Source organism: Candida albicans, chromosome 3, assembly GCF_000182965.3.
Source record: "Candida albicans SC5314 chromosome 3, complete sequence".
Classification (NCBI taxonomy): domain Eukaryota; kingdom Fungi; phylum Ascomycota; class Pichiomycetes; order Serinales; family Debaryomycetaceae; genus Candida; species Candida albicans.
In genome coordinates, this window is record NC_032091.1 from 781,151 (window position 1) to 808,507 (window position 27,357).

Sequence of the window (27,357 nt, forward strand, 5' to 3'; positions counted from 1 at the left end):
TTTTGCCACTATTGGGAACATATACAAGGGATGCTATGATTGTAGGGAAAGTATGTAATGAAATTTTTCACAGTTATTATTATGTAGCATTCTCTACATATATTCCTGTCCGAATACGTTGGTTGTTGAAATCGTTTGTTTCAGGTTAGTTCTCTTTCACGGGGAAAACGAACGCTTTATTACATATATTGTTAGACCTGCGTCAACATGCTAGAAACGTTTCTTATTCTGTATCCTTTATTAAACATACGAATATAGATATCTGTCATCGTCACTGCAGATATCATCTAAAGTCGTGTGTTCAACCATATCTATATATCCGTGAATTTATGTATAGCACTATTAGCTTGTGTGCATATTTAGTAAGCAAAAATTTGGCCAATCAGAGGCTTCCAATTTGTCAGCAAATACTATAATAATACTCATTATTTTTTTTTTGTGCTGCAAACTAGCCACTTGCACGAAACAAAAACAGCAAATACTTTTGTCCTCTGTTTTTTTTCGTTCTTTCACCACCACCGCTTAATTAAGTTCTTCCCTCCCCCCTTCTTTGTTTTTGTCCTGTTCACACATTTGACTAGCTGGTAGTTTAGTTGGTGTTTTAATTACTATCAAAGCACAATCGTGTATTAATTTGTGTATGTGATTTAGGAATGTAATTGGAGTTATAGAAAGAGGGGGGGGTTGGTTTGTATGCTAGTATTTCGGTGTTCAAACAATAATAATAAAGTAGTAGAAGAAAAAAAGAAGATGCAGATGTTTTGTGTCATAATGTACACAGAATTATTGTATGAAGATGAAATCCACAACACGAAATGCGAAAGCATGAGAGAGCAAAGCAAAGATAAAAAGTGAAACAATTCTTGGTTGGTCAGGGCAAGTAGAAACATATAGTACATTATAGAGTATATATAACGTAATAATACATTGGTGGACTGCAATTATTGGTGGAAAATACACAACAAACAAACCTGAAATAAGTAGAATTGAAATGAAGAAGAAGAAGCATAGTTTGCAAAATAAGAAACCAAAACTTTGAAAATTTACTAAAGCAAAACAAAAATTGTTAAATTTGTCAAATTGTGACAAAAAAGAAAAATAAAAACCCATCACAATAAATTATTCAATATAATATTTTCCTCTAACTAAATATTATTATTACTATTTGATAGTATAAATATTTAATCACTTCCCCCTTTGCTTTTCATATTTAATTAATAAATTTTCTTTTCATTTCTTTTCTTCTCTTTTCTTACTATTTTAATTTCATTTTATTCTATTTATATTTGCTTTAATTTATCAAATTTTGATTTGCATATTTCCCATTCTTGTCTTGTTTTTTTCACTTTTTAAAAACAATTCTTTAATTTATTGTCATTGTGTTTGTATTTAATCATCATATACAATACACATCATTTTTTGATTTTCATAATTCAAGCAAAACCAACTTGCTCCATATAACAATCAAAACAAGTATTCACACATATACACATCATGTCTCTTGTTGCAATAAAAAACGGTATATCTAAACTTGTGCTGAGCAAAGATGCCTCCGATGCTGAACTTGAAAGAGTGGAAAGATTAATAGACAGCAATCAAATTCCATATGGATCAACTGACAGTAACGATGAAAGAGCTCAACAACTTGCCAGAGAGGAAGCTATCATTCAAGCTGCTGCTTCTATATCGGCAGCATCATCTAGTGAAAACAAAGAAGAAGAAGGAGTCGACAGCATTACCGCATTTTTCAATACTTTTGATCCAAGGGTTATGTCAGATATCATCATTGGATTATCTGATGGGTTAACTGTCCCATTTGCATTGACCGCTGGTTTATCATCTTTAGGTGACTCCAAGTTGGTTATCACTGGTGGTATGGCTGAATTGGTATCAGGGGCCATATCCATGGGGTTAGGTGGTTATTTAGCTGCAAAGTCAGAATCAGAATATTACTTTAGTCAAGTTAAAAAGGAAAAATTGGAATTTTTCAAGAAACCTGAAGCAATTAACCAAGATGCTGCCGAAATCATGTTTGAATTAGGGGCTAGTGAACAAACTATCATATCATTCTTAAAAGATTTGGATGCAAAACCGAAAAATTTAATAGATTTTGTCATCAGATACGGTAAAGGCTTGGAAGAGCCAGCAGCCGGCAGAGAATTAACATCAGCCCTTACAATTGGTGCTTCATATTTCCTTGGTGGGTTTGTGCCATTATTACCATACTTTTTCACTAAAGAAGTGGGCACAGGTTTAATAATAAGTGTGGTGGCAATGTTGGTGGTGCTTATGTTATTTGGTTATTTCAAATGTAGTATTTCTATGGGTGAAGGTTGTCCAAATCATAAAAAATTTGCTGCTGGTTTTGAAATGGTTGTTGTTGGATCAATAGCAGCAGGTGCCGCTTGGGGATTGGTGTTCTTGATAGAGTAAAGAAAACATCAGAGTTTGCCTATATGAATCATTGTAACGACAAGCAATAACAAGAAAATCCGAAACAACATCACTTAAAACGACTATTGGTATATTTCACGATACTTTAATTACAAGACGGGTTTTTTTCTACCTAACTTTTACTGGATTTGCCAATGCCAACTATCAATATGAGTAGACCAACTATCCTACGTTATCAATAACTGTAAAGGAATGTCTACAGTATATTATAACTTGAGTTTGCTATTTTTTAATCATTATAATTTCACGCCACAGCATTCTCCAAATCAAAAGTATATCTGATAGTCATGGAAATGATGATTGCTGTTTCTGTTTTCTTTTTGTGTTTCTTTTACATAGACAATACAACTTGATGAAATAACAAGCTTGTGTTTCCGAACAATACATGTGATCTTATTTTTTTTTTTTTTGTTTCTATAACTCAACTTGACGGTTTGTTTAGATGGCAGTTTTTGAAATATCTGGCTTACGTAGTGCTGCTCCCTATATTTTTTGTATGGGAATAAATTCAGATGATTTGTGCGTCATTTGTGTGGTGGCAAATGGTGTTACAAAACTATCAACAGTTTGCTTACTAACTCCGCATTAAGATTCTACCAGATCTAGAATCAAACAAAGGGAAAAGAAGATCAAATTATGAATTATTCGCCACGATATGAAAATAATAAGATGTTATAAAGCTACGAATGAAAAAAAAGAGTGTTCTTTTCAAATTAAAACAATAAAATTGACTTCTAATGGATACTATATGTTTTTGTAAATGGCCATTTCTGTGTTGTATGAAATAACATTGGTGTTATTATTATACTTGTTGTGCGAGCTCCGCACTCTTGTCTCTGCCAACTCGTCCCACTTCCTCTTCTCCGCCCACCCTGTGGTCCCTCCTGCGGCCCCCTTCCAAAAAAAATATAACATGAAGTAATAAATTTTAGGGAGTAAAAAATATATAAATCCACCATATCTGGAATTCGCATTTTTTAAATAACTTTATTGTCCTTTTTTTAGAATCTTTATAACCAACAGTAATAGCATATTGATAATTGACTGAATCAATTCCCACATAAAACTTTTACTAGCATATAATTACTTACAACAACTCCTCACAGAATATGTCTGACACCAAAATTATTGTTCACTGGTATGTATATTAATTGTTTAGCTACACTATGCTAGACATTCCTCCCTGTTTATCCTACTAACACATAAATACGTAAGGCTTAACTATTCCCGTTCACAAAGAGTCATTTGGTTATTGGAAGAATTGAATATTCCATTTGAATTAAAAGTCTACTTGAGAAACAAACAATTCAGAGCTCCCAAAGAATTGGAGAATGTTCACCCATTGGGAAAGTCCCCTGTCATTGAAGTTATTGATACCAAGACTGGTGAATCTGAAGTGATTGCTGAAACTGGCCATATTTTTAACTATATCTTGTCAAACTATGACACCACTAATATCTTGACTCCTGCCAATCGTAAACTTCAAAACCAAGTTGATTACTTTTTGCATTACGCTGAAGGAACATTACAACCTAACTTGGTTGCTTTATTAGTTCATGGATTTGCTAAACAACAAGCACCATTTGGAACCAAATTCTTAATGGGATTATTGGTCAATGGAATTGATAGTATGTTTTACATTCCTGAATTGAAAAAGAACTTGAACTATTTAGAAGACATTATGCGCAAGCAACATGAAAATGGTAGTAACTACTTTGTTGGCGATAAACTCTCWGGTGCTGATATTATTTTGGAATTCCCTGTGATTACCAAYATTTTCCAAAACAAACGTGGGGCTGAACAGCTTGGTGCTGGTGACGTCGAAAAAGAGTATCCACATTTGAACCAATGGGCAGAAGACATAAAAAAGGAACCCAAATACATCAAGGCTCAAGAATTGGTTGCTAAACACGAAACTGTTAAGCCTAACATTTAGTAAGCTCGTCGTTACTATTTCTCCTGTTTGCCTTTATATATTTAGTTTCTATGTACAAATAAACAACTTAACGGCCAATATTCAACAATAATGAGTTTTTGGACCCGTCGCTATCGCTGCCGCCAGCGCCACCATTAGGTAAATAAGTGATATTTGGTGAGTTGGCCAATGTTGATGCAATGTCCTTTGATGCCTCCAATCTTCTGATCATCAATAACCCATCCCCAGCTTTGGCCAACGCCTTGGAAACAACGTCTGCTGATTCGGCCTCCCCTTCAGCTCTGATAATCGCAGCCTTCTTTTCCTGTTCTGCTCTCTCCACAAGGTACTTTGATCTTTCTGCATCTTGTTGTGCAATTTGTTTCTTTTCCACGGCTTTGGTGAACTCTCTACCAAATGTCATATGTGTAATCGACACATCTTCCAATTCTATATTGAACTCTGCAGCTCTTCTTGACAACTCTTGTCTTATTCTGGCAGAAACAACCTCTCTCTGGGTGATCAATTCAGCAGCATCAAATTGTGCCACAATCGATTTCAAAATTTCATTACCAATGGCAGGCAACACTCTTTCTCCGTAATCCAACCCCAAAGTTTGGTAAATGGTAGGCAATTTTCTTACTTCGGGTCTACTCAACACCCTCAATGTCAATGAAACATTCTGTAAATCCTTTGATCCTGTAGTGGTAGTAATTACTCGTGGTTCAACTCTAACATCAAATATCACTGCTTTTTGTAACCATGGCACCAAAAAGTGGGTACCTTCGCCAATAACTCCCTGTTTGACCCCCTTTAAACGGTCAAATATAACTGCACGCTTACCCCCAGGAACATCATACAAGGCTGATTGTGCCAATGCAATGGTGATACCAGCCGGCAAGGCTATCTTGGAAACAAAATCTGCAATTCGTTGTGACATGTTGGGTTAACTGTGTAGAGGGAAAGATGATACTAGGTTTCCTTGAAGCAATAAAAAAAAAGGGAAGGAAATCATTTGGGGTGAAGCAAATGTTTTGGAGTACCTTTTTGAGCTTAAATGCACGACATCATTATTGCAAATGGGTCTTGCGGCAATAGAATAATCTTCAAGTCCAGGATTTTAAATTAAATGGAGCAAGCTCTTTAATACGTTTGAATGGTTGTATGCATAATAGAATTGCTGGCCAAATTTTTATTCATGTCTTAATCAGAAGAATTCACTTGAAGATGTGCAACAAATCTACAATTATTGTCTTGTCAAGAGCACCGTGGCCACAACAACATTCTGCTAAGTTCTTCTACTTGTTTTGCTTGATAAAATCTTTACAGATACAGTTTAGTTGTCTTTTTAAATGGTGAAGCTAGGGGGGTTGGAATGAAAAGTCGGTTAAAAAGAGCAATATATTCAGATTCATAGTTTTTGGGGTATTAAATTGTAGTGAGACAAAACGGGGCAAGGAAAAAAAAAAATACAAAATAAAAAGGATAAAGATAAAGAAACAAACAGTATAACTTATTGTCTTTTATTTTAGTATTATCAACTTTTTAGTCCTGTGGTTCAAACATGATAGCTAACTCAACCAATATATCCAATCGTATGTTCAGATCTCAAAGGATAATCATATTGAGTATCTTAGCTGCATTCCTTGTGTTACTTGGAATTACATCATTATCCGGTCACCATCAAGTTGTGGTTAACTCAGTTAAGTCCATGTCTAATAAGGCCAGCGATTCAATTTCGGAATTTTACAATAAAGTTGATTCCTCGTTATCGAGTGATGAGAAAGAATTAATAGAAGAGGGAAAAGCTGATGCGGAAAAATTGGCTGAACTTGCTGATGAAAAACTGAAGGAAATTAAAGAGGAAGAGAATAGTAATCCACAACAGAAATAAGGGGATAAATGAGCAGAATGCTGGCTAGTCTTTTCGTTAATAAAGTATATAATAGGAGGCACTCCAATATATGTGCATGTATGTATCAAAAAAGAAAAAAAATTAGATACCTTTCCATATTGCCTTTTCCAAAAAATCACCCTTTGGTTTTTGTTGTAAAATTCCCATAAGCATCAACTCGTGGCAATTTTGGACAAACCACGCATAAGTTAATTTCTCCCAGTCCTCATTTGTTGACAACTGCAATGAGAGTTCTTTTTCATCTAAAGTAGACTTGAACGCCTGATAAAAGTCGTATAAATTGATAGTTGTTGGTGCTTCCTTGTACAATTTAAACAAATGAGTCAATGTTGGTGGCATCAATGGTTGTTCTACACTATTTTCAATCAACGGATTGGCCAAATAGGTTTCATAGTTATCCAAGCCACGCTCTATTGTAGCTCTGAGATTTGGTCGCAACAAGTTGATCATCAAGTTTTCGTAATTTTCTTCAAACAATGGTGGCTTCGTGAATTTCTCTTGGATTAGACCTCCGTCCATGGAAAACACTTCATGAAATACCATGTATTCCAAAGGTGTAGTTAATATACTGTTATCAAAATAATTTTGAAGTTTATCGCTGACGCCTCTCAAATCTGACAATTCACCTAAGCCTTTTATTAGTTGAATTAAATGGTTGTCACTTATTCCATCAAGTATCTCCGTGCAATTGTCTGTCAACCCAATAAGCACTTTCCCAAGAACTGAATCTGATAGTTTGGACAAGTTTTTCACCAGTTCGTACAAGTATTTTGAATTTAGCAATTTATGATTGATTAATAATTTATAAAGCTCAAATTTCTGTTTCGGTTTATTAGGATGTAATTGGTAAATGATATTGATGGCATTCATAACAGCTAATTTGAATTTCCGGAAATTACTTCGTGATTCGTTGAATAGTTTTATCACTGACTTGTCATTATTTAACAAATCCTTGACACTGCGGTCACCTTGGTGTAGCTTTAATTCAATGTACTTTTTAAATGAAGAGAGTTTCCTTAATCCATCTGCATACAATTCTTGAGGTTGAGGGTTCTCTTCCGCAATAAGAATAGACAAGGGCAGTCGGTAAAAATAAATCATATAACATAATTTTATCTCGGCAATCAAGGCATCGATAGAATTATTTGAGTTTTCAAACCTATTCAAAATAATTGTACTCAATGTACTATTAATCAACAATGGATTCTCTGGTGTCAATTCTGGTGTCAAGAATAAGTTGTTTAAAATGATATATCCCAAACTCTTATTGTCATTACTTTTAAACTTGTGACCTTCAATCCCAATTCTTAGTTCATTAGTCAAGTTACCATTTATCCATGAGCTGACTGTTTCACATGATAGTCCCATAACAATTTTGAGAGGCCATTTTCCAACATATGACAGCAATATTTTGAGTAATTGATTTAAAAGTTGATTGTTAATCAAATTGGTATCTTCTAAAACCAAAACTAACCTCGAGTTGTACAATCTTTCTTCATCGAACCAATCATCAATAGCATCAAGATCATAGTTTAGCCTGTGCATTTCCTCAACTATCTGGCAGGTGTCATAAAACTGTTTGACAACTTCTCGCAACGTTGCCTTTATATTGTATGTAAAATGCTTGGAATTAAGAGTAATTAATTTATAGTCGTAGTCTGACTTTCTCTGAATGTATTGATAAAACTCCTGCAAGATTCTCAAGTTATTGGCAGTGTTTGTTGTCAATTGCACATATCCAACTGATAGTTGTTGTAAGTTTTCTAGATTTACAAATTGGATCAAATCCTTGAATAGTTCATCGTTGGCATTATTTAAAATTGACTGAATTTTGTCCGATTGATTTGCCCATACCTGATTGTACAACTCAAATCTGCGCAGCACATTTTCACTAGACTCATTTCCGTCCAACAAGCTCAAGAATGGCGTGGTATTTTTCTGTGGTTGCTTTGGTTGACTAGTTACTCTGCAGTAAACATTTTCAAATGACGAGTCGGTGCTGTTTGTTTTGGGGGTTATGTAATAGTGTGTCTTTAAATCATCGTCATTTTCTAACTGAGGTGATTCAAGCTCTGAATCTGATGAGTTACTAAGGTCATCTTCAGGAGATGATCTTTTTCTCTGTGTCATAAGAGTGTTGGATAATATTAGCTATCTGTATCTTGTTTTATTATCGTTTTCTATTCAACTTTTTCTGCACGAATTTACATGGGTTTTTTTTTTTGTATCAGTGGTGGTCGTGTGCATCTGTTCAATATCAATGCGACAAACCTGATCTTTATACGACAGTACTTTTGAAGCCTCGAGCTAATAGAACCTTCTTCATCCAGAATATGTGAGCTAAATACGGGTATATAGAATTGCTAACACCATAACTTGATTTATTAACTCATGCCACTGCCAAAAATGCTTGTCTTGAATGTCTAATGATAAATCGGGAGGTACTTAGCTTGACCTTTCCTATTTGGGAAGTAAGATTATTTCACCAATAACCCCTTGTGCGTAGAAGTATAAGAAAAGTGAAAAAAAAAAAAGAAGAAATGCAAAGGACACAACTGTATGTGATTTGCAAATCACAACAACCAACAATCAGGTAATTCTGGAGTAATAACAAAATGTATAATATAAATGGTTTTCCAAAGGTATCTCAAATTGCATGGTTTTATTTCCTTTTTTCCCACATTATTATTTCATGTAAGAGCCAAAGAGAAAAGAAATAAATGAAAAACTGTGAGCCATGTGCTACGAAGTGATATTATGCTAATTACAAAGAGCTATCGCAATTACCAATGATTTGCAACAAAAGAACTCTTTGAAAAAAAAAACACTCAACAATTAAACCTACCGATAAGAAGAAACAATAGTATTTTATTTCCTTTTTTCTTTTTGTCATTTGAAAAGAGAATCTTATTGTTTTCATGGCCCCTTTTTTTTGGTGTTTATTTCTGTTGAACTATTCGTTGTGTCTTATTGTCTTGCTGAGGAGGGCGGGCGGGGGGTGTTCGTGGTTGATGGGCATTGATGGTGACGAAAGAACGGATAGGTAATTGTAGAGAGAATTGTTAATTTCAAGTGATTTTTTAATTATATATCACTAAATTACTTGCAAACATAATGAGTTAATTTCATTTACCCATTTTAGCTAAAGTAACAGGAAAAAGCAAAACCCTTAAAAGAAACCCAGTATAGCGTCAAAGTTGTTACTGTTATTTCTTTGAATTAACAGAAATAAGTTGAATACAAACAAAGAAATGTGGAGAATACAAGTAGAAAATGATGTGGGAATAGGAATGGTGTGTATTTGATTTTCCTATTTGGTATAATAATAATTTGAAAGTTTAAATCTAATTTACTTTTAAATAAGTTTAAAATTTGAACCTCAAATTATTTCTTTCTCTTCTTTTCCTTCTTGTTACATGTTGTCGTTGGTTTGTCGGAATAGATATGATACTTGTAAACCACAATTGGTTATACCTTCTAGTATTAGGAGAACCTACAGTTCTTCTTGGTGTAATTTTCATCTCCTTAATTTCTCCTGGTTTTTTTTTAGCTCCCCCCCCCCTCCAAATTAAGTCCGCCTTCTTACTTTCTCTCTTGCTATGTTTCTGTGTAGGTGGTGCATTTATATCATTGGTCCCGATGATTCCCTCCTTCCCCCCCCCCCTACTCTCCCCACGCTTTTATCTTATTATCCCTTTAATTTTTGATTTCACAAAAATTTAATGCAATTCATTTTCTTCAATTTTCCAATTTCCTTTACTTTTTACTTTTTCTTTTTTTTTTAATTACTTTTCCTTCTTGATTTTATTGCTTTTCTAATATATCTAATTGATTTCCTTTTCGTTGCTTGTTGAATTAACCTTGGTTTTGTTGGCTCATTTCCTTCCTTGATTAGTCATTCCATTTTAATTGAAATAATCAAGCTATTTATTTTTTTTTTCTACTTATTTGCGGTTAAATTCTAATCAATTACCACACTGTTCGCTCAAGTTTGATCAACTCACTAATACCTAGTTAAAAATAAGAAACGTCTTATAATCTTGATTGAGTGCTGATATTTAAATCCAACAATTTTCTTCTCTTTTATTTTTCATCCCTTCATGTTATATATTCTTGTTGATTCTAGATAAGAGAATATCCACATTCACACACACACACACATACACACTCGAATATATTTATTTATTTTTCCATATTTGCTTGCAATGACAGACACATCTGACCTTAAACCAGAACATACAGAGAAGGCTACAGGGCTCTCTACTTCTAAGGAAGTGCCTGAATCCACACTCACACAAAGAAAACAACCGTCCACTCCAGCTACACAGACTTCAAAGCGTCCAACTCCAGCAAAGAAAAAACGTGCATTTATCAATGTGGCTCCGCTAAATACCCCATTGTCTCATCGACTCGAAACATTGGGGGTGGTTTGGCATTGTATTAGTATTCCCTTTTTTATTTGCTTGTTTTTTTTCATGATATCGTTGGGTTTATTTGGGTGGATTGTGATAGTCTTGCCATACTTTATTTGGTGGTACGGATTTGATTTGCATACCCCAACTAATGGTAAGGTTGCTTATCGATACCGTAATTCGATGAAAAATTTCATCATCTGGGATTGGTTTGTCAGATATTTCCCTATAAAGGTTTATAAGTCTGTCGAATTGGAACCAACATTCAAAGAAGTTTTGGTAGAGGAGACTGAAAGTTCAGAAGATGATGATGAGCAAGATTTAGTGTCTGAACGGAGCAGAACGTTAGTTGATAAAGTTTTCAAATTTTTTGGGTTGAAAAAACGTTTGAATGACACTTCTCTGGGGAAGTCAGAAACCTACAAGACAGTGTCTACTGGTCCCAGGTATATTTTTGGATACCATCCTCATGGAGTTATTTCAATGGGTGGGGTTGGTTTATTTGCTACTAATTCATTACGTAACGAGCCATATACGCCATTTCTAAAATTTTTGAAACCATTCTTCCATGACAGTTCCAAAGGTGAACGTTTATTTCCTGGTCTTGGAAATATTTTCTTGTTGACAATTACCACACAATTTGCCATACCATTTTATCGTGATTATTTAATGGGATTGGGGGTTACTAGTGCATCAGCAAAGAATATTAGAAGTTTGATTAGCAACGGTGATAATTCTGTCTGTATTGTAGTTGGTGGGGCAGAAGAGTCTTTGTTAAACAATATGGTTGCTAAACATGCCAGAGTTGGTTATGGGTATAAAGAAAACCAGGACATTAACGGAAGCGACGCAGAGGATGATCAACCAGAAGAAGAAGAACAACAACAACAACAACAACCAAATGGAAGTGTTGAAGTTGACAAGAAGACCACGAAAGAAGTTGGTGAAAAAACATCAAGCCAACCATCTAAGCGTGAAGTTAAATTGATTTTAAACAAACGTAAAGGATTTGTTAAATTGGCCATAGAGTTGGGTAATGTTGCTTTGGTACCAACTTTTGCATTTGGTGAAGCAGATGTTTACAGATTGGTCCAACCAAGTCCTACATCTATGATGTATAAATTCCAGAAATGGATGAAAGGCATTTTCCTGTTTACCATTCCTTTATTCAGTGCTCGAGGTGTTTTCATTTACGATTACGGGTTGTTACCATTTAGAAATCCTATAAACATTTGTGTTGGTAAGCCAATATATATCCCCGCTGGAGCTTTGCAGGAATACAAACAGCAACATCCAGAAGAGTTTACTGAGGAAGAAACTAAACCACCAATGAAAAAATCTGGGTCATTTACCGATATTTTTAAAATGAATGGAGAAACACCAAAAGTTTCCACAATCAAAACAAAAATACCACCTGCATTATTGGACAAGTACCATAAGTTATATGTTGACGAGTTGAGAAATGTCTATGAAGAGAATAAACATAAGTTTGGTTATGGAGATGTCGAATTCAGTATCGTCGAATAATCCAGAGCAAATAGAAGCCAAGACTAAAAAAAAAAAAAATGGTATATATGTACATTTATGTGTAGTTTAAAGTCATCAAACACAGCTTTTGAGAATCAAAATCACAATTTTATGACCTCTATAACTAATTTGTCTTTTGCAGGGAGTTTAGCATCTTTTTCCAACTTCTTATAGTTTTTAAGTAATTTTCTATTTATTCTCTTTCGTGCACCGCGTTTTGACGTAATAAATGAATCAGCATCACTTACTTCTGCCATCATCTTCCCATACTTTTTCTTGTAAGCTTCATCTTCTAACTGTTTCTTTTCTTCTTTCTCAATAAGTTTGTTTTCCCATTCCTTGAATCCTAAAGGATCACCTCGTTGATATGGCGGTATACCAAACAGCTTTTTTGGAGGTAAAATCTCCCACAAATAGCTATCTTCGATTTTATCTAACGTTGGATTTATCTTACTCATACCGGATAATGATTTTCTCATTGGGTGTTCCTTAGTAGGATACATTCTATTTAGCTCGGGTTCCAAGTATTTTCCTATTTCTTTAGAAATGGCAATTAATGCTTGGTCGTCAGCTTCCTTTTGGGAAAAACTCTCAATTTTACCAGCAAGGTCGCGTGCTTCCTTGTCAAATTCTTTTGATATTTTCACTTCTGACAGTTTAAGAGATTCCTTTGGTATTTGGAAATCGATTCCACGAGGTCTTCCCATTCTAGCTTCTTCGGGATTGGGGAAATGTGGTAATGCTGATAACGGAAGATACTTGCTTGTAGTTTTCGTTTTTTCCTGTTTCTTTTTAGAAGCACTCTTTAATCGGCGGGAAACTGGTTTCACTTCTGATGGGCTAGGTTTGGTTTTTTGTTTATCCAAGATCTCTTTCTTCGATGTTATTATTGGAGCGCCGGTGGCACCTCGAGATAAACATCTTACAAAGCGTGGTGTATTTCTTATTAAAGCTTGGTTACAAAGCATCCTTGATAGTTTGATTTGAAATCCTCTATTTTATTTAATTCTTCCAGTCGATAGAACAAGAAGATGGAACAAGATTTGGGGTAGGAATTTGTATGCTGGACTGATTCTTTAATCACGCACTTCAACAATACACTCATATAAAGGCAAAAAATAAAGAGAATACTAATGAAAAAAAATTTTAACTATTGGTTGATGTACACGACCATTCTGTCATTGGGGAGAATCAAAAGACAAAAACGGAAACTTTTATGCCACAGTCAAGTCTTCAAACAAGAAAAACGAGGAAAAGGACTCGTGGGTGCAGCGAGATCTGTCGTCATCGCTACTATTACTACCAACACCACCAACATCATTGGGTGTGGACTGAAGCACAAACCAAAAAAAAAAAAATTTCGTGCATATTTAAGAACCAAATTTTCACGACTTTGAATCCAGTTTATGGTAAAACTTGTTCTCAAAGGTAATAATTTATCAAAACTAATAAAAATGTCCGTTCATAGAGAAAAAATTGACCTTGCAAAGTTACCACATCACTATGATGGTCCTGTCACATTGGCTGTGATTGGAGGTACTGGATTGTATGATTTACCCAACTTACACCCTGTTGCAAGATTAACTATCAGTACTCCTTGGGGGTTTCCTTCCGGTTCAATTACTATTTCCAAGACTGATCTGGGATTCCCAGTGGCATTTTTAGCACGTCATGGTGCCCATCATGATTTGTTGCCTAGTGATGTGCCTTCAAGAGCCAACATTGCCGCATTGAAGAGATTGGGAGTTAAAGCCATCATTGCCTTTTCTGCCGTTGGTTCATTGCAACAAGAAATCAAACCAAGAGATTTTGTTTTACCTACTCAAATCATTGACAGAACAAAAGGTATTAGGCCATCTACTTTTTTTGAAAAAGGATTTGTTGCACATGCTATGTTTGGAGAACCTTTTGATTTGAAGTTGAATAAATTGATTAGTGATGCCATTCCAAGTAAAGGGTTTTTGGAAGGATTCGACACTGATGGTACTCCTGTATTGCACACTAAGGAAAACACCAATAATGGAGAAGATTTAACCATCATCTGTATGGAGGGCCCGCAGTTTTCAACCAGAGCTGAATCTAGATTATACAGAAGCTGGGGAGGTTCTGTCATTAATATGTCAGTATTGCCAGAAGCCAAATTAGCTCGTGAAGCAGAAATTGCTTACCAAATGATTTGCATGTCGACCGATTATGATTCGTGGAATGAAAGCGAAGAACCTGTTACTGTAGAAACTGTGGTTGGCAACTTGAAGGCTAACTCGGCTAATGCTTGTAAATTAGCTGCTAAATTGATTGATGAATTTGCTGCTAAGGGTGGTGAAATTGGTAAAGACTTACAAGGAAGCATGAAATATGCAGTCAGCACTAGTCCACATGGTGTTAAGAAGGAATTGTTAGAGAAAATGCATTTTTTGTTTCCTGGTTACTGGGAAGTATAGTCTCATTTTAGACTAACCGTTACTATTATTATTATTATTATTATTACGGCCTTTTAAATATTCATAAGACTATTTATTTTAGATTAATAGATGTATAACCATACGAAAAATAACGTTCTGAGGCTGTCTATATATTTGGGTTAGAAGTGCACTTTAGTGTTGAGGATGTTAATTTTGGTTTCGCAACGGACTGTAGAGTAGTTACTGTTGGAAGTTTTATCTTTGGTAAACATAAAGCTAACAATTCATGATAATAATCTTTTGAGAATTAATACATTTCTAAAAATTATCGAAGAAAGTCATTCGATCATTTGTTGAATTTTTTTTTTTGGGTCTATATTCCCCACATAAAAGAAAGCCCAGATATATTTTTCTATAAAATTGATGCAAAAAAATACCAAAAATTACTAATTATAATATCTACCCAACGAAAATGAAAATAGAAGTTATACAAAGATATAGGCCAAATTATTATTAGTTTGGCAAATATTATTCATCTCTTGCACTTTATTCATGTCTACCCCAACACTACAAAGATAGGTATGGCACTCATAATAATATTAACAAGAATATTTTAGTTGATAGTGCTTGGTTTTCTTCAACCCACTCAAGTTTGTTACACATATTTACAAGAGGGAAAAAGAAACTAACAATTATCAACAATTACCATAAATCTAAGCTTTACGATCTTTCATCTCGTGGAGAACAATGCATTTTCTGAAATCTGGGGATGGTTAGTAACATTCCTCGCATCTCAATACTACCCTTGATGTCCTGTTTCTACAACTGAAAGAAACCGAAAGATCGACTCCACAAGCTTTAGCAACCCTACGGCATTTATTGCTGTAATGGCAAATAAAAGTCCATGTTAGGACCAGTTTTTGTGCACATCAAAACGGCGAAAAATAATTAATCCGCTTGTAGGAATGGCACGAGAATTGCAATATTTCTAGGCATTTTTTAATTCATACACGGCGATGTCGCTTAACTTGTTTAGTGTTTGTTCCAGTGGTACGTAAGAGTGTACGCATCTAAAGTGTTGAACAGCGTGGTAACCAGAAAGAGCAATATGGAAATTCATTCCTTATACTAAAAAAAAATAAATAAGTAAATAAGAAACAGTCAGATCATAAATTATAAGAATAAACAGTTTTGTGGAAACAGTATGAAACAAAAAAATAACAATCACGCCAAAATTGATGACCTGTGTAATCGCGTGGTGTCTGTTTATTTGACATAGAGTATAACAGATTTCAATGTATGGAATTGTTTGCTTTGTCTATGCCGATGAGGATTGTGTGAGGTCTTCGAGATGAGGTTTGCGCGCGGAAAAAAAAAAAAAACTTGGCAAAATGCCGCATATAAGACCAGAAAACTTTTCTCCATTTCAGTTATAAACCTATTTTTTTTATAGTTTAGTCATTACACATGGCATACGTCAATTGTAAGTTTTTGTGTATTCTCAGCTGTACCCAAATGCCCCAATATATTCAAATTAGGTTAATTTCCTCTTTTTTTTTTTCGCCCCTCCTGCTTATTAGTCTATTCAGCTTATTCACTTTTAGTATTGTACTGTATTGTATTTTGCTTCGTTTCTTTTTTTTTTTTCACCTTTTCTTTCTTTTTCCATTATTTCAATTTGTGTAGTGGTGGTAATGCATTTTTAAAAGGCTATTGTGAAACGCCTATCTCCACTTGATTGGTTAGCTGATACCATTTCTTATCTTTTTCCCAATAACATGTAATATTCAATAAAACCCCATCTCTTTGTATTTATATCAAAGAAATCCTGACTCCATAGGTTTTTTTTTGGGAATAACTTTTTTTTTCTTTCTTGTTTCTTACTTGGATAATAGTTGTTTTGCAATTTAAGTATTCTCTTCATTTTTTTTTTTCTTATTCTCCATCTTTGTTAATTTGCAATGTCCACAGAAGAGAAACATCTGCAAACAGATGTTATAAATAGTTCTACTCAAGGCTCACATTCCGTCGAAAAACTGCTGAGGGATGATGAATATGCTGGTGACAACTTAGGGTCCGATATACAGATCGATGATGAAGGTAGAGAACCTACCGATCATGAAATGGAAACCTTGAGACATGTTTCTGAATCCATTCCAATATCATGTTGGTTAGTTGCTATTGTTGAATTAGCTGAAAGATTTTCCTATTATGGGTTGTCAGCTCCGTTCCAGAACTATATGCAATTTACTCCAGAACATTCACCAAAAGGTATGCTTGGATTAAAGCAACAAGGTGCCACTGCGTTGTCGTACTTTTTCCAATTCTGGTGTTATGTCACTCCTATTCTTGGTGGTTGGATTTCTGACACCTACTGGGGTAAATATAAAACAATTTTTGTCTTTTGTGTTATTTATATCGTTGGTATTTTCTTATTGTTCATCACTTCCGTTCCATCTATAACCAGTAAAAGTACTGCTACTGGGGGTTATATTGCGGCTATTATCATCATTGGTCTTGGTACAGGTGGTGTCAAATCCAACGTTTCCCCATTGATTGCTGATCAAATTCCTAAAAAGAAACCATACATTAAGGTCACCAAAAAGGGAGAAAGAGTCATTGTTGATCCAAACATCACTGTTCAAAACGTATTCATGTTCTTCTACCTTATGATCAACATTGGGTCTTTGTCAGTTATTGCCACCACTCAAATGGAGGCTCACATTGGATTCTGGTCTTCTTACTTGCTTACGTTCTGCTTCTTCTTTATCGCAATTGCTGCTTTGATTGTTGGTAGAAACAAATATGTCAAGGTTCCTGTTGGTGACAAGATTGTCAACAAGACTTTCAAATGTGTTTGGGTCGGTATCATAAACGGGTTCAACTTCGATGCTGCCAAGCCCTCCGTCAAACCAGAAAAATCTTATCCATGGGATGACCATTTTGTTGACGAAGTCAAAAGAACTATATCTGCTTGTAAAGTGTTTGTGTGGTACCCTATCTACTGGGTCCAATATAATGGTATGATGAACATGTTTGTTAGTTCTGCAGCAGGTATGAGCCGTGATATTCCAAACGATTTCTTGACAGTTTTTGACAGTGTGGCCATTATCGTCTTTATCCCAATATTCGAAAGATTTTTATATCCTTTTGTTAGACATTTTACTCCATTCAAACCAATCACAAAGATTTTCTGGGGGTTCATGTTTGGATCTGGTGCTATGGTTTACGCCGCTGTTTTGCAACACTATATCTACAAAGCCGGTCCATGTTATGACCATCCTTTGGATTGTCCAAACGGTAACCACATCAACATTGGTTTGCAAACACCTGCATATGTCCTCATTGCCATCTCTGAAATTTTGGCCTCGATTACTGGTCTTGAGTATGCCTACACTAAGGCACCTGTGCAAATGAAATCTTTGGTAATGGCAATGTTTTTACTTACAAACGCCGTTGGTGCTGCCATTGGTATTGCCTTGCTGAGTGTTAGTGTGGATCCAAAAATGGTGTGGACATACCTGGGATTAGCTGTGCTGTGTTTCATTGCTGGTTGCTTGTTCTTGACTTTGTTCAAACACTACAATAAAAAGGAAGACGAGTGGAACAATTTGGAATACGAAGCCAATATTGAAGAGGCTGCGCTTATGCCAGTTTCTTCATTAACTCCGTCACGCAAATCCATTGCATAGGAGCTGTATACATATACATATAGTTATTTACGAAATACGATACGTTAGACGAATACCGGTTAGAGCGTTTGTAGATTGCCTGACGCGAGCTTGGTTTGGTACACAAAGAGTGCCAAAAAAAAAACCTCCCCTTCTAAATAGCGCGTAAATGTTGGTAGAACAAAAAGAGAGGGTCTCTAGTTTTCATCTTGATCTTGTATTTGTCTAGTAAGTTTATTCGTATATAATGAGTCTACTCACATATCACTATACTTTATTAAACTTCTACACTAAAGTTAATGTTGTATGTTGAAGATTTGATGTTGAAAAAAGAAAAAAGATTTGTTCAAAATTGAAGGGAGACGCGCCAGTTTTTCACCATCTACACTGAATAAACAACTAAAGAAAAAAAAAAAAACAAAAGCAAAAAGTAAAGAACGATAATAGAATTACTCATTTCTAAAGCACTCGTTTCAACTATACATTCAGTAACAACACCCTTAATTTACCAAACTACATTAATGGAAGTAACACAACGGACGCAGAGTCAGACACAACCAACACAACAGTCACCGACAACTCAGACGCAAACCCAAAGCAAAGAGGACCAGAATAGGATTTGTCAATTGATTTGCTCCACGGGTCAGTTTGGCAATTATGATTTGAATATCAACGATAAAACTATCGTACAAGGTAAAATGACGTGGTATTTTGGAAGAGACCCCAACTCAGATTTGCAAGTGGCGTCGTCGTCGAGAATTTCAAACAAGCATTTTCAAATCTGGTTCAACTTCAATGATAAATCACTATGGATAAAGGACACTTCAACTAACGGGACACACCTTAACAACAGTCGATTGGTGAAAGGATCAAACTACCTTCTTAATCAGGGTGATGAAATAGCAGTAGGGGTTGGTAGAGACGAGGACGTTGTGAGGTTTGTCGTTGTCTTTGGTGACAAATACAACCCGGCAAAGCTACCTGATTCGACCAACACAATTAAAGATGAAGGAATATACAAAGACTTTATTGTGAAAAATGAAACGATAGGCCAAGGAGCATTTGCCACTGTGAAAAAGGCGATTGAACGATCTACGGGCGAGTCGTACGCGGTGAAGATTATAAATCGAAGAAAAGCATTAAATACCGGTGGTGGAAGTGCCATGGCAGGAGTGGACCGTGAATTGTCCATATTAGAGCGGCTCAACCACCCAAATATAGTTGCTCTAAAAGCTTTTTATGAAGATATGGACAATTACTATATTGTGATGGAATTGGTGCCGGGCGGTGATTTGATGGACTTTGTGGCTGCAAACGGTGCAATAGGAGAAGACGCAACACAAGTGATCACGAAACAGATTCTAGAAGGAATTGCCTATGTTCATAATTTAGGAATCTCCCATCGTGATTTGAAGCCAGATAATATTTTGATTATGCAAGATGACCCAATACTTGTTAAAATCACCGACTTTGGATTGGCAAAATTCAGTGACAATCTGACGTTTATGAAAACTTTTTGTGGTACATTGGCGTATGTTGCTCCCGAAGTTATCACCGGTAAGTATGGATCATCGCAGATGGAACTGCAACAAAAGGACAACTACTCTTCCTTGGTTGACATTTGGTCTTTGGGATGTTTGGTTTATGTACTTTTAACTTCTCATTTACCATTCAACGGGAAAAACCAGCAACAAATGTTTGCCAAGATCAAAAGGGGCGAATTTCATGAGGCTCCATTAAATTCATACGACATTTCTGAAGACGGAAGAGATTTCTTGCAGTGCTGCCTACAGGTTAATCCTAAACTAAGGATGACGGCTGCTGAAGCTTTGAAACATAAATGGTTGCAAGACTTGTATGAAGAGGATTCTGTCAAATCATTGAGTTTATCGCAATCACAGTCGCAACAATCTCGAAAGATAGATAATGGTATCCATATCGAATCATTGAGCAAAATTGATGAAGACGTTATGCTTCGTCCATTGGATAGCGAAAGAAATAGGAAATCAAGTAAACAGCAAGATTTCAAGGTACCCAAGCGTGTGATTCCGTTATCTCAACATCCTGCAACACCGTTACCAATGTCACAACCGAAAAAGAGGCCGTATCAAATAGACCCTAGAACAAACAAAAAAGTCGATTTGGAAGAACCTCTGACAAGCAAGAAAGTCAAGCTAAGTGATTCCGTTGTTGCGGAAGACTACTTGAAGTTGGAGCCACTTGCAAATTCGTTATTCCAAGAAACAATAAATATTTCAAAGTCCCCGTTTTCTTTCGGAAGAAATGACACTTGTGATTGCGAGATAGACGACGACAGACTATCCAAACTTCATTGTGTCATTACCAAAGAAAACGACTCTATATGGTTATTGGATAAGAGTACTAACTCGTGCTTGGTCAACAATACTAGTGTTGGAAAAGGCAACAAAGTTTTGCTTAGAGGAGGGGAGATATTACATCTCTTCTTTGACCCATTGTCACTGCAACATATAGGTTTCAAAGTAGTCCTTGTTGATCAACTGTCTGGTGAACATAAGAGTCAAGTGGAGGCTTTGAAACAAACCTCAGAAGAAATGAATATTATTCCACTTATTTCGGGTTTAAGTAGTATAAGTTCATAGATTTAGCATATATACAAGCATTTCCTATAGAAACAAAGGTTCATTAATTTAGTTATTTACCTCCATGCAATTACATTTACTTCTTCTTCCCTTGGGATGGCATGATTCACAGCAAGATATCCAATATTAAAACTATCAAAATCCACCAAATATTGGAATAGTTTAACTCTTAGTTTACCCATGTACTTGTCCTGAAACATTTGTTTTTGGATAGGATCGGATATTTGATTGAACAATTTGGTATCGTAGACAATATTTTGAATAAGGTTTCTTTCTAAACAAGCCAACACTAGCTCTTGGTCGTTGAGATTCCACATGTTGCCATCTCCGTTCAAGCCTGACAAATAAAAATTGTCAATAACTATGTAATTGTAGTAGTCTTGTAGTTTATCACGTAAATATCCGTCAGGATAAAACTGTGGGGGTATATACCGAGATACTAAACGCAATGATTGAGATAGCAACCGAACATGCTCAATGTCCAAATTATAGCTTGTTTTCAAAGACAAATCAATCATACTATTCTCGTCTAGGTTTTGATTGAGTGATTTCATCTTACCGATTGCGTTTGGATTCCAGACCCGAGGAAGGATGTTGGGTAATATACAAGTAGATGGCGTTATTTCTGGAATCATATAACATAAAACAGGAGTGAGTTCCTCAAATATCAAGCACACAAGTGCAAATAATGGTATTTTGTAATAGTCATTTGGAGTACGTTTGTAAAGTTGAAACTGCTCTCTTGTCAAGTTGAAAATAGAATGAGTTTTCATATCATTCGATCTCTTAATATCACCTTTAGTCATTTTTTCCAAAGTTTCTGATTCTACTTTATTCATATATATTCTTTGACTCATTTCTTCCGTTAATTTTTTAAAGGATGGAATCCTAATTTTTATTTCTTGTCCTGATGGGGCGACGTGAGTCAAATAAAAATCTTGCTTTAGCTTCTTTAATATACTCTGATTCTGCCACACATTTTTGATTCCCGATTTGTAGAAATTGATAATTGCCTTTCCGTAGGCAATAAATTGTTTAAATTTTAAAGAAACTCCTTGTTTTTCTGGGTTGCTCTGGACTACCTGGTTGAAAATCTCCTGTTTGGTCTGTATAACAATGGGTAAGGTTTTTGTTGCATTCATACATCTTGAATCAACAGACTGCCAAATTAATGATAATCTTGGTGACTTACTTAATTCGTTCAAGAATACCAGTTTTTTGCTAGGCAACCTGTAGAATCTAGGTGATTTGTTCATATGTAGTTTAGTAGCCAAAAGTTTGTATTAATTTCTTTCTGAAAAATGAAAAAAAAAAATTGCTTTGATAAACCTGGAAAAAAGAACTCCCAGTGTTTTTCCTTGTAACAACTATTTGCAATATGTCATACATCACACCTACTAAAAGAATTTTCACTCCGGAAGATTTGTCCAAATGGGTTGGCTCGCCTACTTATAATACCGTATTGGATTTCATTGTGGAGTTGCAGTCATCCGTCACTGGCAAATCCAATGATTCATCATACGAGACCAGTCTGATAATTGACAAACTTTCCAAACTCCTTTCGAAAGTTGACAACCTCATTACTTTACATCCTGCTCATGATTCAGTATCTCGATTTGGAAAGATTGAATTTAGAGATTTTTATAGTGATTTGTCCAGCAAAGCTGAAGAATACATTTCTGAGATTACTGCGACGGCAATTCAAGAAACCTCTGCATATTTCATTGAATCGTGGGGGAACAGCACAAGAATTGATTATGGTTCTGGTCATGAATTGAATTTTATATGTTTTTTATTGTGCTTGAAGGAGTTGGGTCAGATTACCTCTGCTGATTACGAGGGTTTGGTTCTCAAAGTCTTCACTCAGTATATGTCGATTATGCGAAAACTACAGAAGGAATACTGGTTGGAGCCTGCAGGATCCCATGGGGTTTGGGGGTTGGATGATTATCACTTTTTGCCCTTTTTGTTTGGAGCTGCACAATTATCTACTCACCCACATATGAAACCAAAACTGATTCATAATGATGAGTTGGTGGAGATGTATTCCACCAAGTATATGTATTTTGAATGCATCAACTTCATAAATAAAATAAAAACCATTCCTAACCATCAAGGTAAATTGAGTTTGCGCTGGCATCTGCCAATGTTAGATGATATATCTGCAGCTAAAAACTGGGATAAGATCAGAGAAGGAATGGTGAAAATGTACAAGGTCGAAGTTTTGGGGAAACTACCAATCATGCAGCATTTTATGTTTGGTAGTCTTTTAAAATGTCCAGAGGGAATCCCTGAACATACTGATGAAAATGGACACGGAGAGAATCCTGAAGATCATTGTGGCCATGCTCACGTTAATACTTGGGGAGATTGTTGTGGTATTAAGATTCCTAGTGGTATAGCTGCTAGTGAAAGTCTAAAACATGAGAGGAAGGGCAACATTCCGTTTGATTAGGTTATTTATTCATTGTATCCTATATTAGTAGAGATCAATACATTTTTAGGAAACACACCGGGAAATGGAAACAACACTTTCAACCGCTTCTTCTGATCATCAAACTTACTCACATGTATGTACCCTAAGACACTTGTGTTTAGTAAATCTTTTCCTAGTTTTTTATCATTATTTGGTAGATGCGTTATGGCCACAATCGAATTCTCTAAATTTGAACTGTTGGGATCTTCAATTGCTTGATAATATTTTTCCAACTGTTTCTTTTCTGGATCTTCTTCGGGATTGGTTTCATCTTTCTCGAAATCGTCTCCTCCGGGCAAAAATGCCATTTGAGAAAGCAAATCCTTTGTCAATACATTTTTATAAATCTTCAACCCCAGCAACTCAATATCGGTTTTGAAGGGTGACAATCTTGTTTTGAAATTTCCATTAAAATATTCTTTTATAGTTTGTTCTTGTTGTAGACGAATAAATCTATCTTCAACTTCAATACATCCTGACAGTTTATTTAATTTAATGATGTTCAATTGAGTCGATTTATAAGCAAACTTCTTGGTCAACTCAATGGCTAATCGTTCATTCCCAATAACAATAATATTGTCAATCAAAAAATTAGACACCATACTCTCAACAATATCAAAATTCTTCAGAGTCAAAGCCGGTGTATCAATAATCACTCCACTATTTTTAATATTCAAGTCTTGATCCAATCGAGACAAAACTGCTATGCCCAACTTCTCAATTAGCAATTTATAAAAATCCACATTGTCATTAAAATCTGCCATCCCAAAGTTTTTAACAATTGGTTGCTTGGGATTGTGTACTAGTGTTCCGCTGGTTGTTGTTAATCCATATCCATTGCAACTTTCTACATCAAAAGAGTCACTTATAGGTGTTGCAGTCAACGATCCAGGTAAAGCAAAAACCCCATCTCGAGGTTGCAAGTTCACCAATACAGGTGTATTGTTCATCTTGTTGGCGTACGCTGATAATATTTTCAGCACAGTTGTCTTACCAGAATATTTTGAGCCAATAATCAACACTTTTGGACCACTTTGTTGCTGGTCAATAGAACTTGAAAAATTGTAATCTTTTGTGTACTGTCTCTTGCTTTCAAGATACATATGTAGGTTCAATATGGAATCCATATTGGATTCGTCACTCAAGTATTCGACAAAACCTTCATCAGAAGCGGAAACCAATGATAAATCGTCTTTGTTTTCCACTAGAACGTACTCAATTACCGCATCAGTTACTGGCGAGTACAAGTAAGTTTTTGTCCCGGATAATTGAATTTCTGTATTGTTTGCTAACTCGGTCCCATTTATTTCCACTATTCCAGTTAAAACCTTGAACTTGAGTATTCTATTGAAGGGAACCTCTATCCGCCATTCATAGCTCTGAGGAATCGTCAATGTAACACTTGATGCTGTATGGTTTACTTTTTCAGCACTCCCAAACCCTGGTATAGACATCGTGATATAGAATCTTTCATTATGAATAAGCTAGGAACAGGTTTCGTTCTTCTGTTCAGTTTTATTCCTCTGCTGCGTGCAAAAAAAAAAAAAAAAAATAACGAGAAGCGTTGGGTCGTGTAAATGCTACATTCAACAAAATATCCCTGTGTGTTTTATCTATTGTCACCTATAAACTATATAAAATCCCTATAATATCAATACTTGACCAGTCAAGTACTTATATATTATCAAACGATAATCTCTTTGGTTTGATTTTCATTTGATTCTTTGTTAACTTTACAACTCTTTTCTTACCAGTTTTACTGTTTATCAATTCCATATGTGTGTCATAGTTAATTCTATCTCCAGTACTCTCCTCAGGTGTAACCGGACTCGTTGGTTCAAAAGTGTCTATAAAAGGGTTCCTCAACTTTGCACGAGGAATTTTGGCAACTTCATCTATGTCCATCACTTCCCAGTCATCTTCATTTTCTGATTCTTTTGTTCTAGAGTTGTCTATAATTTGTTTTGCGGGTGTCTTAGGTACTTTAAACTCATTAACCTTCTTCAAATCAAATAATGGAGGTGGAGCTTGCGTGAAAGAGTTATGACATCTACCAGAACCAATAGTGGATGGCGATGGTAACAATAAGCCAAATTTTTCGTTACTAGTGAATAAATCCAAATTCTTTCTTGTCTTGCATGGTGATTTTTGAGGGGTGATTGGAGTAAAGGGGAATTTGTTTGCCTGTGGTGGAGACAACTGTACACCTTGTTTTCTTTTCTGTGATACTGGAGTTCTTGTAGGTTTTTTTGTTGTTGTAGATGGAGTTAATAATACTGATGAGGCAACGGGTGTAGATATAGCTCCTGTATTACTTTTTCTCCTTTGTTGCTGTCTTGGTGGTGTTTGTGGTGTGACAAATAAAGATGGTGTATCATTAGAAGAGGACATTGCAACGGAAATGACTGTAGACAATAAAGAAGCAAATATATAGAATGGATTATGAAGGTGCTAGGATGGATTTGAAAGTTTATCTGGGTTTATTCAAATGTAAAAATTATTTGTAATTGATATGGCTAATTATTTTGCTAAATATTTATAAAAAAAAATGATTAAGTTCGAAATGAAATTGGCTTCAATATATAAAATTTCTGAAAGGAAAAAAAATTCAAGACGTGTAGCAAAAAAAAAAAACTTTACACACTTGAGTCGTGTAAGACTTAACCAGAAAAAGAAGATGGCTGGCAGCAAAGAAATATGGATGGATCAATTGTTTTTAAAATTTTAATATGAATTTGAAGCAAAGTTTTGCTTAAATTATACAACAGTAAACTTAAAGTTGATTCAATGTTCAGAGAATAGGGTGGTTTTGTTTATACAGTATTTTAAACATACACTTTTGGGTAGTGGTTACACGTTTTATGTCAAGCTCTTCAGTTCCTCATAGTTGATTGTAGGTTTCAATATTTTGATATAAACTAATATTGACAGTAAAGAAAATACAAATCATTCAACACAAAATCATAGTAGAAAAAAATCAACCGCAAAGTCAAAAGGCATCTCTCCAAACAACCAGTGACTAGTTATTATACAAGAGCAAAACCGTCTTCAATGCTTCTAAAAATATTTAAAGTTGGTAGCAGTAGACCGCGCCCCTTCCGCGCCATACTGTCTCCATTCTAAAAGCAACAGTTTTCGTGGAAGAGCAGAACTAATACGCGCTTGAATGTACCTGGTTACACTACCTTTTCTTTCTTTCTTTTTTTCATTTTGTATCAGTACTGATGATTACTTAGTGTCGTTACATTGAGAGACATAATGACACTTGCGAGATACCCCAAAGCAGTAGTTTTTGATCTAGACTATACTTTATGGCCATGTTGGTGCGACACTCACATTATGACTCCGTTGAAATCGGTCTCGCCAACAACTGTCGTTGATCGTTACGATTTCCAGCTATCATTTTATAAAGATGTCGAATCAATTATTCGGGAACTAGTTGAAAATGATGTGAAGATTATAGCTGCTAGTAGAACTGCAACACCCCATATTGCTAAGCAGCTATTGTCAATGTTGCATATTCAGGGAAGGCCAGCAATCGAGTACTTTCATAGTTTACAATGGGGCACGGGATCAAAGACAAAGCATATCAAAGCAGCAGCGAAAAATCTAAAAATGACAACAGAGTTAACAGACGGTGAATTCATTTTATTTGACGACGAATGGAGAAATAGAGATGTCGAGTCGATCAATTGTCATTTTGCTCATGTTCCCGATGAATCAGTAGGTTTAACACGACACATTTTTGTTCAAGAATTGAGACAATGGAACAAACGGAATTTATAGATAATTACATATTGTGTCTCTTGGCTTTATTTGTCGTCATATAGAGACGATATAGAAATAAAATAGATCATCTTTATAATGTATTTTTAGTTTACTTTTTTGTTCAATTTCAGTTTGATAATAAAACCTCTATTATTTCGGAGATATATATATATGTGTGTGTAATTGTATATAAATA

At 35.3% G+C, this 27,357-nt stretch overlaps 16 protein-coding genes across 16 annotated transcripts; 10 read left to right on the forward strand and 6 right to left on the reverse strand. All coding sequences in view use genetic code 12, as the record gives it.

The window, feature by feature from the left end:
- Window positions 1-1,494: 1,494 nt before the first annotated feature.
- CCC1 (Ccc1p) lies at window positions 1,495-2,433 on the forward strand (the record flags this gene model as incomplete). The annotated part of the gene is made up of 1 exon (XM_707656.2): window positions 1,495-2,433. The coding sequence occupies one exon, from the start codon at window positions 1,495-1,497 to the stop codon at window positions 2,431-2,433; it is 939 nt and encodes a 312-aa protein (XP_712749.1).
- A 1,130-nt stretch (window positions 2,434-3,563) lies between these two features.
- GTT11 (Gtt11p) lies at window positions 3,564-4,390 on the forward strand (the record flags this gene model as incomplete). The annotated part of the gene is made up of 2 exons (XM_019475308.1): window positions 3,564-3,592; window positions 3,670-4,390. The coding sequence occupies 2 exons, from the start codon at window positions 3,564-3,566 to the stop codon at window positions 4,388-4,390; spliced, it is 750 nt and encodes a 249-aa protein (XP_019330853.1).
- A 67-nt stretch (window positions 4,391-4,457) lies between these two features.
- On the reverse strand, window positions 4,458-5,309 carry PHB1 (Phb1p; the record flags this gene model as incomplete). Its single annotated transcript, XM_707652.2, has 1 exon — window positions 4,458-5,309. The coding sequence occupies one exon, from the start codon at window positions 5,307-5,309 to the stop codon at window positions 4,458-4,460; it is 852 nt and encodes a 283-aa protein (XP_712745.1).
- A 624-nt stretch (window positions 5,310-5,933) lies between these two features.
- On the forward strand, window positions 5,934-6,263 carry CAALFM_C303740WA (uncharacterized protein; the record flags this gene model as incomplete). Its single annotated transcript, XM_707651.1, has 1 exon — window positions 5,934-6,263. One exon carries the CDS (start codon window positions 5,934-5,936, stop codon window positions 6,261-6,263), a length of 330 nt encoding a protein of 109 aa, XP_712744.1.
- A 102-nt stretch (window positions 6,264-6,365) lies between these two features.
- Window positions 6,366-8,414, reverse strand: ORC3 (origin recognition complex subunit 3; the record flags this gene model as incomplete). The annotated part of the gene is made up of 1 exon (XM_707650.1): window positions 6,366-8,414. One exon carries the CDS (start codon window positions 8,412-8,414, stop codon window positions 6,366-6,368), a length of 2,049 nt encoding a protein of 682 aa, XP_712743.1.
- A 2,075-nt stretch (window positions 8,415-10,489) lies between these two features.
- CAALFM_C303760WA (diacylglycerol O-acyltransferase) lies at window positions 10,490-12,223 on the forward strand (the record flags this gene model as incomplete). The annotated part of the gene is made up of 1 exon (XM_707649.1): window positions 10,490-12,223. One exon carries the CDS (start codon window positions 10,490-10,492, stop codon window positions 12,221-12,223), a length of 1,734 nt encoding a protein of 577 aa, XP_712742.1.
- A 101-nt stretch (window positions 12,224-12,324) lies between these two features.
- CAALFM_C303770CA (uncharacterized protein) lies at window positions 12,325-13,191 on the reverse strand (the record flags this gene model as incomplete). The annotated part of the gene is made up of 1 exon (XM_707647.1): window positions 12,325-13,191. One exon carries the CDS (start codon window positions 13,189-13,191, stop codon window positions 12,325-12,327), a length of 867 nt encoding a protein of 288 aa, XP_712740.1.
- Window positions 12,770-13,210, forward strand: CAALFM_C303780WA (uncharacterized protein; the record flags this gene model as incomplete). The annotated part of the gene is made up of 1 exon (XM_707648.1): window positions 12,770-13,210. The coding sequence occupies one exon, from the start codon at window positions 12,770-12,772 to the stop codon at window positions 13,208-13,210; it is 441 nt and encodes a 146-aa protein (XP_712741.1).
- A 419-nt stretch (window positions 13,211-13,629) lies between these two features.
- On the forward strand, window positions 13,630-14,664 carry MEU1 (S-methyl-5-thioadenosine phosphorylase; the record flags this gene model as incomplete). The annotated part of the gene is made up of 1 exon (XM_707646.2): window positions 13,630-14,664. One exon carries the CDS (start codon window positions 13,630-13,632, stop codon window positions 14,662-14,664), a length of 1,035 nt encoding a protein of 344 aa, XP_712739.1.
- Window positions 14,665-16,586: 1,922 nt separating this feature from the next.
- PTR22 (Ptr22p) lies at window positions 16,587-18,317 on the forward strand (the record flags this gene model as incomplete). Its single annotated transcript, XM_707645.1, has 1 exon — window positions 16,587-18,317. The coding sequence occupies one exon, from the start codon at window positions 16,587-16,589 to the stop codon at window positions 18,315-18,317; it is 1,731 nt and encodes a 576-aa protein (XP_712738.1).
- Window positions 18,318-18,817: 500 nt separating this feature from the next.
- Window positions 18,818-20,917, forward strand: RAD53 (serine/threonine/tyrosine protein kinase; the record flags this gene model as incomplete). The annotated part of the gene is made up of 1 exon (XM_707644.2): window positions 18,818-20,917. The coding sequence occupies one exon, from the start codon at window positions 18,818-18,820 to the stop codon at window positions 20,915-20,917; it is 2,100 nt and encodes a 699-aa protein (XP_712737.2).
- Window positions 20,918-20,973: 56 nt separating this feature from the next.
- CAALFM_C303820CA (uncharacterized protein) lies at window positions 20,974-22,173 on the reverse strand (the record flags this gene model as incomplete). The annotated part of the gene is made up of 1 exon (XM_707642.2): window positions 20,974-22,173. One exon carries the CDS (start codon window positions 22,171-22,173, stop codon window positions 20,974-20,976), a length of 1,200 nt encoding a protein of 399 aa, XP_712735.2.
- A 122-nt stretch (window positions 22,174-22,295) lies between these two features.
- CAALFM_C303830WA (peptidylprolyl isomerase) lies at window positions 22,296-23,372 on the forward strand (the record flags this gene model as incomplete). Its single annotated transcript, XM_707641.1, has 1 exon — window positions 22,296-23,372. The coding sequence occupies one exon, from the start codon at window positions 22,296-22,298 to the stop codon at window positions 23,370-23,372; it is 1,077 nt and encodes a 358-aa protein (XP_712734.1).
- Window positions 23,373-23,377: 5 nt separating this feature from the next.
- CAALFM_C303840CA (cleavage polyadenylation factor subunit) lies at window positions 23,378-24,847 on the reverse strand (the record flags this gene model as incomplete). Its single annotated transcript, XM_707639.1, has 1 exon — window positions 23,378-24,847. The coding sequence occupies one exon, from the start codon at window positions 24,845-24,847 to the stop codon at window positions 23,378-23,380; it is 1,470 nt and encodes a 489-aa protein (XP_712732.1).
- Window positions 24,848-25,067: 220 nt separating this feature from the next.
- On the reverse strand, window positions 25,068-25,784 carry SOL1 (Sol1p; the record flags this gene model as incomplete). Its single annotated transcript, XM_707638.1, has 1 exon — window positions 25,068-25,784. The coding sequence occupies one exon, from the start codon at window positions 25,782-25,784 to the stop codon at window positions 25,068-25,070; it is 717 nt and encodes a 238-aa protein (XP_712731.1).
- An 867-nt stretch (window positions 25,785-26,651) lies between these two features.
- CAALFM_C303860WA (Mg-dependent acid phosphatase) lies at window positions 26,652-27,179 on the forward strand (the record flags this gene model as incomplete). Its single annotated transcript, XM_707637.1, has 1 exon — window positions 26,652-27,179. One exon carries the CDS (start codon window positions 26,652-26,654, stop codon window positions 27,177-27,179), a length of 528 nt encoding a protein of 175 aa, XP_712730.1.
- Window positions 27,180-27,357: the final 178 nt, after the last annotated feature.